Raw genomic sequence first — 14345 nt, forward strand, 5'->3', positions numbered from 1 at the left:
ATAAATATAAACAGATTTATAAGCGCGCGAAAAACTATGATCACGTGTTAAAATAATGTTTTAATAAACAAGATTTTCCAACGTGAGAGATTCTCTGATTAAACAGCTTTCCCCCTTCAATTTGTAATTCTTTAAATAACCATCGAAATTTGCTTCCTCATCAAAATAGTGATTTTCTTGCCAATCATCCTCAAGCATTTACTGTGGGTGACCCTATGGGTTTACTCGTCTGTTATACCACGAGTTCCCCCGTACGATACCTTCTTATTCCCCCAGTTCGTTGCATTGCGTCTTCCGTGCAGTTCATCATGCGTTACCCTATGTGTTTCGTACTAACTTTTATTGTCGGGTTTTCCCGTGCGATCTCTGTATTCCCTGATATATTCTTTTTGCGTTCCCTTTGCGTTCCTCTTGCGTTCCCTCATACTCTCAACTCACAAACAAACCCTGGGCCGACGTTCAACCTTGGCTGAACTGGGTTGAAACCCAGCAGTCCGCACAACCTCGCACGTGTTCCCCCCGAGTTTACTGTAAGTTCATCCAAAAAAGACCTGAGGGTTCCTCGAGGGCTTCTTTATGCGTTTTCTCGTACCTTCCCTGTGCGTTCCCAGTGCATTTCACTTGCGTTCCCTTGCGCCGCATATCCATTCTGCCAGGCGTTCCGTCGTGTGTTTCGATGCGCTCTCTCTTGCGTTCCCTCGTTGCCAGTAAACCTAAGCCTGGTGATGGTCCTTATCTTACCCTCAGTAAGTAAATCCTTGTCTTTTTAGCTCCTGTTCCAGAGAAATCTGCATTAGAAACACTTTTTTGTTTCGTTTTTCGTGCGTCTTTCAGCCTTTAACCTCCTTCCTATGCAAACGATCTTTAGGCTCACGCATGCATTCCTCTCCATCAACAAGGTGACAACTCATTCCCAGGGGCCGCGACTCTTTTGGCCAGCCCAAAAGAAGTAGACACCTCTGGCAGAAATAGGAAGGTGAGCCAGCATTAGTCACAGCGGTTGCACGCGACCTTGTGCACATGGTTCTTATTTTGTCCAGAGCGTCGAGCGAAAATGCACGGGTCTTGGCATGGAGGGAAAAGAGAACCTCGTTCCCAGGGCTCTTTCTCTACCTCAGGAAAGTAGAGAGAGAACCCTTGGAAAAAGGTTGGGGAAAAGATAGAATAACGGGCCTGAAGAAAGTTTGCGCAGGAGCCACTGCGTCAAAGCCGCCTTTTCAGAGGCGTTTACATTTTCGTTCCCAGAGCCGTCCGTTTCTTCAGTATTTAACAACAATTTATAGCGAGTAGCACTGGATACGAGAATACACTGCTGAAAAAGTTCTTGTTTGTCTGTTTCAATAGGGTAGTAAACCTACATAGCTACGAACATTTTACCAGCTGGCGGAGCTTAGCTTTCTTGGCAGTTCATCCCCAAAAGGTCTTCACTGGGAGTCTTGGAACGAATCAAGTCATGACTTGCAATGCAGTACTTTTTGCGGGGAGGGGGCGGGGAGGGAGAGTTCATCTGATGAAAACAATAGCTTTCCATTTCATAGAGATTTCATGGAAAAAAAACTTTCCTGGTCTTTTAATGTTTAGAGTTACATCCATCAGCTGAGACTGAAGCCCCATTAGGGGTGGGGGTCTGAGTATACCATATCTCCTTAAGTTTTTGGCCTAAATATTCCTTGTCTTCCGGATCTCTTTATTTCCAATTTGCAAAAAGCAACGATTTTCCTACTCCACATCCCGTCTTATTCTATCTAAATATACCACATCCCTAAATATCCGTAATAGGGCCTTAAGATTCTTGTTAATATTGTGGGAAATACCCATTGAGACAAACACTCAGCTACAAACAAATTACATTGAAGACAATTTTTTATTGCAAGAATGCTACAATAATGTTCTAAAGAGCGTTTTTTCATGATGGAGTTACCATTTGTGAGTTATTTCAAGTACAAGTAGCGGTAAAAAGTCCACTTTAGTTTCGCTACGATGCCAGCGGTTATTTACAAGATAAAGCAATTTTAAGCCTTCATACATCAGTTGTCAGTTAATGAAAACATGAAACAATCAAAATAGTATTAAACCACTATCTGAACGTTTGTGCTAAAGCAATCTAGTTTACAAAGAAATTAAATACATTGAGTTAATTTGTTTTCATCTTCCCTATCTTAACCATCGTTACTAATTCTTTACAGTTTATTTCATCTTTAAATGTTCTTAAACCAATATTTTCAGGCTTTTATGACTAACGAAAATTTATTATGTTGCAAATCTTATTAATGCCCTTAAACAAATGTTAAACAAAATCTGTAAAATACAAAATTAATTTCAGAATCACAAAAAACTACATCTCTAGTATAACAAAGCAATCTACACATATTGGTTGTTGTGAAAAGAGACTTACTGTAGGAAAATTTTTACACTGTTATTCATTAGCTCACGGCTACAGCTGAATCACATTTGACTGTTTGAACAATTCCGTTATGAATGAAATTAAAATTCCTAATCTTTATGAAATTAACTATTTATAAAATAAGTTTAATTGTCATAGCTAAGCTCCACATAGATCTACACTACCTGGGAAACAAGTTCAGTCAGAGATAAACAAATATTTGTTAAATGACAGGAAAAATTCCTGAACTTTGTGGCCTGGTTGGAAACTGATTTAGTTTTCCACATTAGCACTTGGGTGTTGCTAAGTGACATTCCTGCTGAAGACTTCTAGGGCAGATACAGGATTTTATAGAAAGGGGTTTGAGATATGGACCACCGAAGACGTTTCCCTGTAGTGGGGTCCAGGGCATTCTCCATCAGAAAATTGTTAAAATTCAGGTCCTTGGAAATGGGATTTCCAGAATTCCAAGGCCAAGTCAGTGTGTTATAATGTCTCATTTTTTTTAATTCAGGGGGTTCGACTGAATCACCCAATCCCCTCCTAGATCTGCCCCAGGACTTTGCACTCAGTCACTTGTAAGATGATAAGTGCCTAATACCAATCATATTCACACCAAGTAAGCATGTTTTTATGAATTCTAACAATGGAGGTGGTTTTATTCATGACTGGCTCCTGGATTAAAATCTTGAATGTGTAAATTAAATAAATCTGGTTTTAAATTTCAAGACAGGATGAAACCCTGGTGTGCAACCATCAAAATGAAAGGTGTTAAGAAGTTCTACCGCACAATGTTTTTCAAAATAATACAAAAAGAAATTTAATATTTTAGTAACTTTGAACTTGGCACTCTTTCAAATGGAAGGGTTAAGGAAGAAAGAAAGTACATGTCTTTTTCAGCTAGGATAATCAAGCTTACAGCTGGGTTGATATTTTCCCAGCTTACTAAATGACATGCCTCAAAAAGTTACTTGTGACCGTACATAATCTTGAAAACTACACCTGGAAAATTGCAAAATGGTCCTATTATCTTAGCAAATTATATTAATATACTATATGTCATGAACTATCTTCCTGATTATTAACTCCATTACTAGTATATTCAGAGCCAAGAGATGGCCCGGGATCTGTATTGTCTTCTGACAGCGGTCCGGGTGAATTCCTGTCTGGTGTTACAGAAGGTGAATTCTCTGGTTTTAAAAGTTTATAATCTGTTATTATCACAGTTATATTTCCTACGGTGACAGCCATATGCTGTGCACTGCTTCTGTCAACATTTTTGAGTCGCGGCCTGTAAATGAAAGGTGAAACGATGTGGTCAAACTCCTGCAACAGAAGAGCTATGAAGTCTAACGGCCATTTTATTACATGTGTAGATGTCAGTTTTTTAGTAATGTCTCTTCTCACATACTTCTCCCCAAGAAACCAAAAGAATATCTCATTAGGACACCACACAAGGAGATGCCTTAGCAACCACGTGTCCTCTTATGGCAGTTGGTTGAAATCCCATTACGGGACACAAAAATAATGACATGCCTATCTATGACTGAGACCATGAATGAATCTCCTCTACATTTTAGAATTCTCTTGGTAAAGAAAAACCGTGAGTCATTTTTTTTTTTGTGGGAGGCACAAAAGGCAAATGGCTAGTGCTCTGGACTCCAGATCGAGTGGTCTGGGCTCTGTCCAACATCACTGTGTTGTGTTCTTGGCCGCACACTTAATTCACACTGTGCCTCTCTCTGCCCAGGATTATAAAGGGTGTTGACGAATTCTTAAAGTACACCAACAGAATGATGGTAATGGACTAGCATCCAATCCAGGGGGTAGAAGCAATACTCCTACCAAGTCTTGCTACATACCACTTTAAAAGTGTTTTTTTAGGATTATATGACCTTAAATTCAAAATGACTTCTTTAGTGAAGAGAAGCTATAAATATGTAATTGCTGAGTTTTGGGAATCTATTTAAGCAGATTTAGTTAACCAGTAGTACAAATAGAACACATTTTAAAAATGGTTTTTGGATGACTGTTGACAAACTAAATTCAAATATTCTGCATAAAAAAGACAGCAAGATTACCAATAGAACTAAAAGAATAAAACAGCCTACATAAAACAGACTACAGGTGGATGATATATAAACATCAGTTTTAAACCTTTAGAATCCTTTAGTTTTTCTCACTTTGTGGGCACCTCCTCTGTCAACAAACAAAAGCACATTGCTCCAGAATATATCTACACTCTTCCCACAGACAGTTTTTAGGTCTTGCACCCTTCACTCCTCCAGAAATTCCAGTTTTCCTCAGCATTTAGTGACTTTTGAGACCCCCACCCCCCATCCCTCACTGTCTTGGAATGTCTACTGACCTTTTATGGGAGGGGCAGGGGTATGGATATTTAGTAATGCAAAATATAAAATCAGTTTTGGAAGCCTCACCTCATTTTTTTGAAAGGTCTTTTTCCTACTGCCTTTTTTAAGGGGGGTGGTGACGTAACAAACTGCTGGGCAACTTGCTGAGCAACTAACTGAGAATTAAGTTTGGGTTTCCTGGAATCCAACAAACAAAAGAAAAAGACAGAATTAAATCAAATACACCTTGAGCTACGATAACCCCTGTCTCAGTCAACAGATCTTCAAAAAACCAGTTTGTCATTTTTTTCTCCATAATGTTTTTGAAATAGGTGAGAAATTCAGACTGTGATTGTGGGTCAATTCAAGAACACAGTCCTCTCTTTCATCTGGGAAATTGTTACGGTTTTTAGTTTTCTAAGTGGTCAAGCTTTTGCCATAATGGTTGATCTCTCACTGCAACTGCTGCAACCTTTCTAAATCCAACGTCAAATGGCTTTTGTGAATTTTTTTTCTCTGAATATTCCGTCTGCAGCCCCTACAGATTTGGAAAATTTGTAATCAAACAAATGTAAGAAACTGAAGGTGAAAGTAAAAGATAATAGGGTGGGTAGAGGTGGGGTTAATTTTGCTCACTGAAGCCCGGTCCTCACGATGCAAGCATTAACATAAACTTAAGCTTACGGGCTAGTGGGGATGGCTGCGACATAAGCAAAAGCATAACCCTCCTGCTTCTGGTTATGTCATTGTTATGTCCACTGAGGACATGGTCGGTATAAGAATAAAGTGCCTTGCTGATTGACTGAAAGTCTTTCGCTTATGCTTATACTTATACCAACCACATCTCCACTGGACATAACAGTGACACAAGCATAAGCATAAGAAGAATACAAGGCTTTGATCTTCTTACGCTTTTGCTTATGCTTATGTTTTGTGAATTTGATGGTACATCCGAACAATAATTATATCTGCAAGGCAGTGCTAATCATGAGCTATCTACTTAGGAGGGTTATGATTTGAAATGTCAAACCTCACTGAGAAGTAAAACGTGCTGTAGTGTAGGAGTCTAACAGTGACATGTGAGGATACAGTCACTTAGACAGGTCAATGGGTCCTGACCAAATTTGCCACAAAGGGTTGCACTTCCCCTGCAGCTTCAAAATTTTCCTTTATCATTTTACTCTGCAAATCTAAACCCAAACATCTTTAAGATCTTTATTTATATTAATTAGTAATTTATCATAACCTCAGTTTTTCAGCCAGCCAGCTATTTTCTGACAGGGGGAGGGTGGAAAACAATCTGTACACTGTACAATAGTGCTAACAACATTCCCCTTTCATCACAAAATAACAAAAGGTGTTTTGCGGTCATGCAGGAAACGACTTGGGCATCTAAATTGTCAAAAGACGTCAATTCATTTTACCACAAACATCCAAAGATTCGAGGACGAGCATCTGTTTCCCATCGTTTCAGTGGATGTATTTTAGTTATGCACTGTTCTGCAGTGCACATGGTTTTGTAAGCTGTCACAAAAACCAGATCAAATTGTATCTGTTTCATCGGGATTCTAAAGTTATTGCTCCTCGAGCGATCTTTTTGTTGTCTGTTCAATATTCAACCTTACCATATCCACGGTGGACGAAAGTCAAAGATAACACTGAAAATAGTAATTTTCTGTCTCCCAGACAGCAATTGCAAAGAACAAACAAATGCAAAAGTGCCACGCGTTAAATGGTTACCTTGTAGAGGTTCCTTTTCTTACATCGCACATAGCACATTTAAAGGCTTCTGCGCCATTTCTGTACGTGCAAACACTGCAATCCCAGTAATTCTCATCCGTACTTGGCCTCAACACCTTACGTATTCTGCGAGAAGACAAAATAACATCTCAAAAACTTGAAAAATTTCAATCACTAATCCAAGCGACACAATCGATTCGATTGGATGATGAGCTGTTCTAGAACTCCTGATCGCCTTTCTTTTTACAACGAATCGATTTCTCAGTCGAATACACACATCCAAAAGTTCAAGTTTTCATCTTCTTTCAGCCTCCTGAAATTTAAGTGATTAACGATCACGCAATAGTCTCGCAGAGCAACTTTTCCGACAAAAACACTTAGATGTGAAGCACAAATTCAATTTCTCAGATGCACTTACTATCTCATCAAATTCTACCACAACAATATGATCAAAAGCTTCCTTACTTGATGGGGCTTTTTTTCTCCACCTTCTCTTCCATACTACGCGGTAAATAGGCTCCAGTATAAACAAATATTCCTTTTTTTTCCCTGCAAATTTTCGACTTCTCTGTTCCTGTGTCCTCGTTTGTATACAGGCACGGCTTATGGGCAAGAGCCAATCACATCACAGAGTCGCCGGCGGAACCTGTGGAACAATGCCCTGCCTAATATGGTTGTTGAAAGCGTGACTTCCGTTCTGTCTGGTTTCCCGCGAGTTTTTTTTGGAAAACACCTGGAATTTCTTTGTCTGGAGCAACCTGTTTTAATATCAAAAGCCCTGGAGCGCTATTTGAAAGTTAAACAACAGCCTCTAAGTAAAAAAAACAAAAAAAAAAAAAAACAGATTCGTGAAAGGGAGAGAAAGATAGAGATGTCGAAGGCAGACCAGCAAGGAAAAGGGGGCTGTTTCTACGAGCCATCCTAAAACGGGACCATATCAGGCTCACATGATCAAACGTGTGTGTACCTGCATGATGCATGTATCTGATGCATTGTGCATGGTAAATCGTACAGCAGTGAAACAGGGACAGTGCGTGTCCTCATCATCGACTCCTTGTCCCCATACATGAGGTAAATAATGCAATCCACTATTTTTTTACAATCACACATGCATTTTATTTCGTTTCTTTTATCCTTTCACATTTAAATCTTAAAAACTTAAAGACTGGGACAAGATCCTGATGAAGAAACCTTATGATCACGCCCGAAGATCGTACAAGGCCAGTGACACGGGCTTGTTATTGGCCCTTTTTTCTGAAAATGTTAATGAGATTTTGCAAAATTTCCGGTATTTGCCAAGACTACACGTGCTAGACCAAAACCGTGCCACTAGCGCTAGTATAGCACGTTTTTGTCTAACACGTGTAGACATCAAGGGCAAGCTAGGTCATTGTTGTTGTTTGCCACAATCTTTCCGGTTAGATCTCTCAGTTTCCGAGTGGCCTTAATTCGATTTCAACATTGACGCCTAGTTCCTTTTCCCATTAAAAAAAAAAAAAAAAATTCAAAAAATAGAAAAAAACTAGTCATGAAAGTAAGTTTTGGGGTTAATAGACCTCTTTAGTTTTCCCATTAAAGACCACTTGATGATACTCTTGAGACTTCTTGCTTTCAAATTTTCAAATTGTCGCATGTATATGAATGAATAACTTTAAGATGGATAAAAGGAAAATTTTCTAGAAAATATCATGTGGTCTACAATGGGAAAACAAACCACCCAAACTAAAGAGGTCTATTTGCAAAACGGGCAATGAGTAAGAAAACAGCCCATTCTCAGACCATCCCTGACTTTCAGGCCGAGCACGTTTTGCAAGGGGCCTGAACCCTACCCTGATAGCCCGGCCTTCTTGATCTTTTGTATAACAGAGAAAGCCTAGGTATCAAATTTGCCTCTCTCTAACACCAACTTTTAGAGACCATTTGGGGCTAAGATGGCTTCTCCAGCTGATCGTGACCTGGGGCCCGTTTCTTGAAGGTCCCAAAAAGTTTTCGCATCCGGAAATCCGTAGCAAAATATAAAATCTTATGATTACAGAGCTGTTTCATTCACATATTCTTAATACGAACAAAGGTTCTCTTCAGACAAGAAGTTTCTGGCGTATACACCTCTCTGTTTATAGATACAGATAAGCTAAAATGGCTCTGTGGCCCCGAAACGTTTCCGGGGCTTTCGAGAAACGGGCCCCAGGGCTCGAAATTTTCCCGCGCTTCTCGTGCCTTACACCCATTTTCATACTAGTAGTAATCAAAGATTATGAGAGTGCGTTCGACGCCGTCACTGTAATATATATACCTTAAATGATTTCACTAGCTTACTTTCAACCTCTGTCTATTGCTAAAATCAACGTTTTTAATCGGCAACCGAGGTTTTACAGACAGATATATCATATCAAATCTGTGATTAATGTATCTAAACATAGTTAACTATGATCTAACAAGGACAAAGCTAAGGAGAGCTGTATTAACCCGTGTGGTCTTATTTCGTTTTCATGCGATTCGTTTCACCTTAGGTACTAACAAACACCATATATTTCGCATGATTTCTCGAATGAACTTAACACAGCTTAAATTTATAGACTTACGTAGTTACAGAACTATAACGTATAAAACTTGTAGCTTTCAGCTTACAGACTTGTAACGCAAACCACTAACTTACAACTTACAGACTTTCAGCTTATAGCATATAACTTATGGACCTGTTGCTTATATCTTTAGCATTATAGCTCATACTTTTAACTTATAGACTCCTGCACCAGTAAATTAGGCATACGAATACCAACTTACGTTTTTGGCTTTTTCAAAAAGCTAGTTTAAAAGCTTTGTGTGCTTCATAATACACAACTATATAAATATATTTGACGCAAACTATGAACGACCTTCTGCGAGGCTCACAGACAACACAACACCGAACATGCAGATATCGACAGATAGCTTTACTCTGCTATGAACTTTACCCTGCTATGGCTAACAATAAATCAGATATTTTAACCTGCTTAAAACAGCAATCAAATTGTAACAAAAATACTGAATGCGAATTACATTTAGGATGTTTCATAGAAAATCTTAGTTACAAATTTCCACAAATAAAAATGTCTTAAAATTGCAACAAAATTGAAACCTATTACTACTCCATTGACAAGTGTTTCGGAGCGGTGTAAAATTTAGAATAGCCGCTGTCACACTTGGCACCTTTTCACTGATATTCGTTGTTACTCGATGTGTTCGTCACAGAAAGGTTCTCCCCAGGAAACGAGAAAAGCTACGTGACGTTCTAAATAAGGGTTGCAAAGGGACAGATGTCAGTGAAAACTAATTTCTTGTTTTAGCCTGTGGAGACGCTATGACACACTGACGCGCCGCCCGTGCGTGGCAAAATCGCCTTGCGTGACAGCGGCACTTTTTAAAACACTTTACGAGTAACAAAACAGCTTCGATTCACTTTGAATCGTGGTTAAAAACAGACAACACAAATTCAACATATGTTTTGGCATTCAAAGCATCACAAAGAAATCGATAGATCCTTGAATACACCTGACAATCCCCTCTGCGAATGACGTGAACCCCTGGTGAGAAAACCAACAAAAGGTCACTTTACAAAAGAGATTAATAGGGGCCTGGAAAAAAACAATAAGCAATCAAACGTCAGCGCTATGGTTTCTATTTATGGGAACGTTAGCCTGCGTAGCTGGCGGGATTTCGCGCGCCTATGCTTTTATTTTGGCGGCGGAGGGGCGTAACCGCGAGGGGATTGGTGAGGAGTCGAGTTGAAAACTACGAACAAGGTCTGTTTGTCAATTTTAATTGACAAAATAATTCATCAAGTTTAAACAAAAGGAAATCATGACCGTGACGGTGCTTGGATATCTGATCTTACTTTCCATAGATTTTTGCTCGCTCGTTTTCTCCTTTGTGTTAGTTTCGATTGGGACTCAAGACAGTGTCTGATTACACATTCAAACACCTCGTAAGTCGTTAAAGATATTCCGCTGCGCGTCGTGTTTTCAACTCTCTTCTCAGTGTTTGGAAACGTGGTCAAACACGGTCTTGCGTGTTTTGATATATTAATTAGCAGATTCAGCATGATGCTACAAGAACACTCCTTGCGATAACAATAATAATAATGATGATAATAATAATAGTAATACAACGAAATGTGAAGACATGACTGATCATCGCAGTTATGTACACAACTTGTGAAATTAGCAGAAGTTTCAAATGAAAGAGAAGATTAAAAGAAATCAATGAAACCAGCGCTCACTTTTATTCTAGGATAGCCTACCTCTGTTTTTTTTTTTCCCAAATGGCTTCGTAAGTCTTCCCTCAACCTTGAATAAAAAAGAAAAAAAAAAAAGATGGAAAAACTGTAAACTAAAGTATGCATTACTGAGCTGCCATGGTCTGAAAACAACCTCGTACCCAGGGCTTCTCCCTTGAAATTTGGAAGGAAAAGCTCTGGAAACGAGGTTGGCCAGAAACATGACAGCAACAGTTTTCTTGTACTTAGTACTGTAATCGATCGATAGCGATTACTTTTAAAAAGGTATTTGCAGATCATGGCCTCCTGTCAATTGTATACTTCTAGTGTAATTAGTCTAAGCGCCTTATTGTAAGTAGAGTAATGTAACTGTTGTAATGTAAGTGTTTCATTGTAGGTAGCGTTATTTTTTGTAAGTGCTGTAATGTAAGCAAATAAATAAATAAATAAATAAATGGCCTCCTGTCATGTCGAATAATTTCCCATGACTTCAAGCAGTTCATGTTTTAAGAATGTAGACAGGAGTCAAATTCAGAGCACGCTAAACCTTTGCGTGGATACGATAAGAAAATTGGATCCTTTTTTTTCAGATAGTTTACTTACATGTGTCTTCTCCACCTGGAAAGTATCTGGAGTCCAAATTAAACTGAAAGAAAATAAATTAATAGTCATGCGATATCATCACAATACACGTTTTAATTAGCCGACTCTAAATACATGATCTTTCATTCTGATCTGCAGAAAGATGACGTTACTTCACTTGTGAACAATCACGTGATTTAGATCCCGGACCTACATAATTACCGGCAATAGGCCACGTTCGACATATCGATATTCTAACATAGCTCCGAGGCTTTTAGGACAAACTTTCATATTTGGTGGTGTTTTCTTTGTATCTTGTTCTCTTTTGGGAATTGAGGGACAAAAGTGACATATAAAATCGGCCATTTCCGAGTTACTTGTGCCGCCTCTGATTCAAAACGAGTCTTCGTTTGATTTGCATGAAAATGAATATTCAGGCGGAACTCATTTCCATATGAATAGTTTCGCAGGAAGACTCGTTTTGACACCGAGGCAAAAGCCAACTCGGAAGTGGCCTGTTGCAATTTTGCCTGAAAGCATCGGAGCCATTTTAGAATATTGATATATCGAACATGGCCTATCCAATTCAAAAGGAAGTAGTTCTTATAAATACCTTTTGCCGTGTTTTGTCGCCACCGGTGACCTCGTCATACATTGGGTTGGAAAATTCTCTCACTCCTTCCTCGCTTGAAGTCTACAATAATATACAACAACGCATTACATTGCAAAACCAGTTCATCTGTTTATAATAATCAGTTTATAATTAGTGTCACACAATGACGTAAACTGAAAGTCAAGAGGACTGTGCGGAGATCTCATTCTCAAATAGCAGTACTTCTACTCTCCACTGGATGAGATACTAGTCCATCGCAGGGTTACCCCCCGGCATTATTTCAGGTTTCCCCCAAGATTTTACCAGTACCCATTTATACTTCTGGGTGAGGGGGGGGGGGGTTGGGGGAGAAACGTTATGAGAGTTAGTGTCTTGCTAATGCAAATAAGTATCACATAAGGAGAAAGTCTTGGATCAAATTCTTGACCTCTTAATCTCATTCACTTCCATATCACAAGAGAGAAAAAGGTAGCAAAAGGAGACAGCGTCCACGCCGCCGACGCACTTCATCGTTCTCACTGCCTTACTTTCAGCTAGAATGACATCTCGTAAGGTTGAATTAGGTTCAGTAGCCCATGAATCATATTTTAACCTACTTAACAGTTGCTTCAGTGCATATCGCGCGCGAGCCCGTGCGCCTTGCGCCCCATGACTCTAATATTAAGTTAGTGTCCTTCCCAGCAGTAACTTAGCACGCAACGCGCGTCAAGTAACGGGTACAAAGGAGGCTACTGTTATAAGGAAGCAGTAACGCACACACCCTATTCCTTCTTTGCGTTACATCTAGGTTCATTATATGATGGTAATGTGGTTACCGAAATCTAAGCTTACATGTACATGTTCTAATACTTATCCCTGTAGAGAAATGTAACGATACGCGAATCGGAAAAGATTGCTTGCAGTTACGCGGCTAAATATGAAAAATTAACGACTTGCTCGCGTGGTAATAGTAATTGACCGAATGGAGTACAATTTGAAAACAATATTAGAGCACAAAAGTACAAGTTTGGCATGAATCCATCCATTTTTACTTGTAAACAAATCACTCACCGGATTAGTGCCTTGTTCCAAAAGTAAGTCATGAGGATTCTGTGTAGCGTCCAAGCCAAGCAAGTCACGATACAGTGGATTGTCAAAGTCAAGATGCTCTGGTGCTTGACCCTGTTGAAGAAAGGTATTGTTTTTTCCCCTTATTTTGTCTCCTCACTACTCCCCCCCTTTAAGTTTTACTGCCAACCAACTTCCTTATATAAACACTATTTAATTTCACTCAGCTCGATTAGCTTTTAAGTTATTCTGGGTGAATTCACCTAATTTTCTGTTTCAATTACCATTGTTTTGTAAGTGAGAGTTTTTCTATTTTAGTAATAAAGTGTGTGCTGTTGATGTTGGTAAGAGACATGAAACAGTCAGTAAACTTTAAAAACAGAGTGAAAACAGAAACATGCTCGACTGATTCGTGAAACTACATGAAAGTAATCACACAGCCAATCAAGATCGTGGCTCGAGATGCGCTAGACCAATCAGAATACGAAACCTGCAAAATCTTGTAACGAGTGGAAAGCGCGGGAAACCATGAACGCGGCTGCCAAGTGCGGGAAAACACCTAGCCTATTGCCAAGCGCGGGAAAACTAAAGCAAATTAAATCACTATGGGCTTCCCGTACAATTAACCTTCTAACTTTCATTTCAGCCAGCATTCTCATGCACAGCAAAAGTGTAGCAGCTCTCGTAAACTTGGAATTTTTTTCATTGTTAGCAGCTGTTGTTTTGGGGTTAGAGGCAATAGTTTTTGTTTTCCCTCACAGATATCCACAACGGTTTAGCTTTTACCATTGTTTAGCCTTGACCGTCCATATTTCTCAACAACATCTTTTTAATTCGTTTGTGTTTCTCGATCATTTCAAACCACTGCGCTATCTAACAGCTTCAATGCGCACTCTACAAGATCTAACCTTATTGCTGAACCTTAAAGGACATACGTCTCGGTTTGGACATCTTGAAAAGTTCAGCCTAAATTTTTCAAGTGGTTTGTGGTTTGTAATTATCCGCGTCAATCTTCTCCATCCTTGACCATCCTTGTTCCTTTATGGTTTATCATTATCTCCTGGGTGTTTTTCTATCTTAGTAAACTACTCTTTTCAGGTTTCCTTCAATTTAAAGGCAATTTTGCACGTGGCCAAAATTAACTCATAATGCCGTGACTGAGCTGCTTTCAATGTACCTGTGGCACAGGCTGCTTGTCATCAATCGGAAATTCCAGTGGTGTCATGAGCACTGGGTCGTCAAGGTTACCATACAAGACATTATCAAACGACATCATACTGTTGTCGTTAAATGCTTCATTGCTAAAATGCACCGTGTCCACATTCTGAGGAGAAAACAGAGCAGGGATTAGTCTTCAGTATATGACAAAATCAC

At 39.3% G+C, this 14345-nt stretch overlaps 2 protein-coding genes across 3 annotated transcripts in view; both read right to left on the reverse strand.

The window, feature by feature from the left end:
• LOC145502943 (YY1-associated factor 2-like) lies at positions 1–7080 on the reverse strand. Its single transcript, XM_081482356.1, has 4 exons — positions 6940–7080; positions 6475–6600; positions 4822–4932; positions 1–3674 (listed from the first exon to the last, which is right to left on the reverse strand). The coding sequence occupies exons 1-4, from the start codon at positions 6972–6974 to the stop codon at positions 3443–3445; spliced, it is 504 nt and encodes a 167-aa protein (XP_081338482.1). The 5' UTR covers positions 6975–7080; the 3' UTR covers positions 1–3442.
• A 1471-nt stretch (positions 7081–8551) lies between these two features.
• Positions 8552–14345, reverse strand: part of LOC145502941 (stabilin-2-like) — a 58024-nt gene continuing 52230 nt past the window's right edge. Inside the window, exons 67-72 of one of the 2 annotated variants that reach the window (XM_081482352.1) lie at positions 14149–14295; positions 12975–13085; positions 11925–12005; positions 11333–11375; positions 10754–10799; positions 8552–10037 (exon numbers count right to left, since the gene is read on the reverse strand). In XM_081482352.1, the coding sequence (XP_081338478.1) occupies positions 10795–10799; positions 11333–11375; positions 11925–12005; positions 12975–13085; positions 14149–14295 (387 nt within the window). In that variant the 3' untranslated portion in view covers positions 8552–10037; positions 10754–10794. Of the gene's footprint in view, positions 10089–10753; positions 10800–11332; positions 11376–11924; positions 12006–12974; positions 13086–14148; positions 14296–14345 lie in introns of both variants that reach the window. The other variant, XM_081482351.1, reaches the window with a different exon arrangement.

Source organism: Orbicella franksi, chromosome 11, assembly GCF_964199315.1.
Source record: "Orbicella franksi chromosome 11, jaOrbFran1.1, whole genome shotgun sequence".
Classification (NCBI taxonomy): Eukaryota; Metazoa; Cnidaria; class Anthozoa; order Scleractinia; family Merulinidae; genus Orbicella; species Orbicella franksi.

Coding starts and splice junctions, on each gene's coding strand:
- LOC145502943 (XM_081482356.1), bottom strand. CDS start 6,974: ATGGAAGAGAAGGTGGAGAAAAAAAGCCCCATCAA. Junction 6,601..6,939: donor GAGAAAAAAAGCCCCATCAA/GTAAGGAAGCTT, acceptor GTCTTCTCGCAG/AATACGTAAGGTGTTGAGGC. Junction 3,675..4,821: donor AGACCTTTCAAAAAAATGAG/GTGAGGCTTCCA, acceptor TTTCATTTACAG/GCCGCGACTCAAAAATGTTG.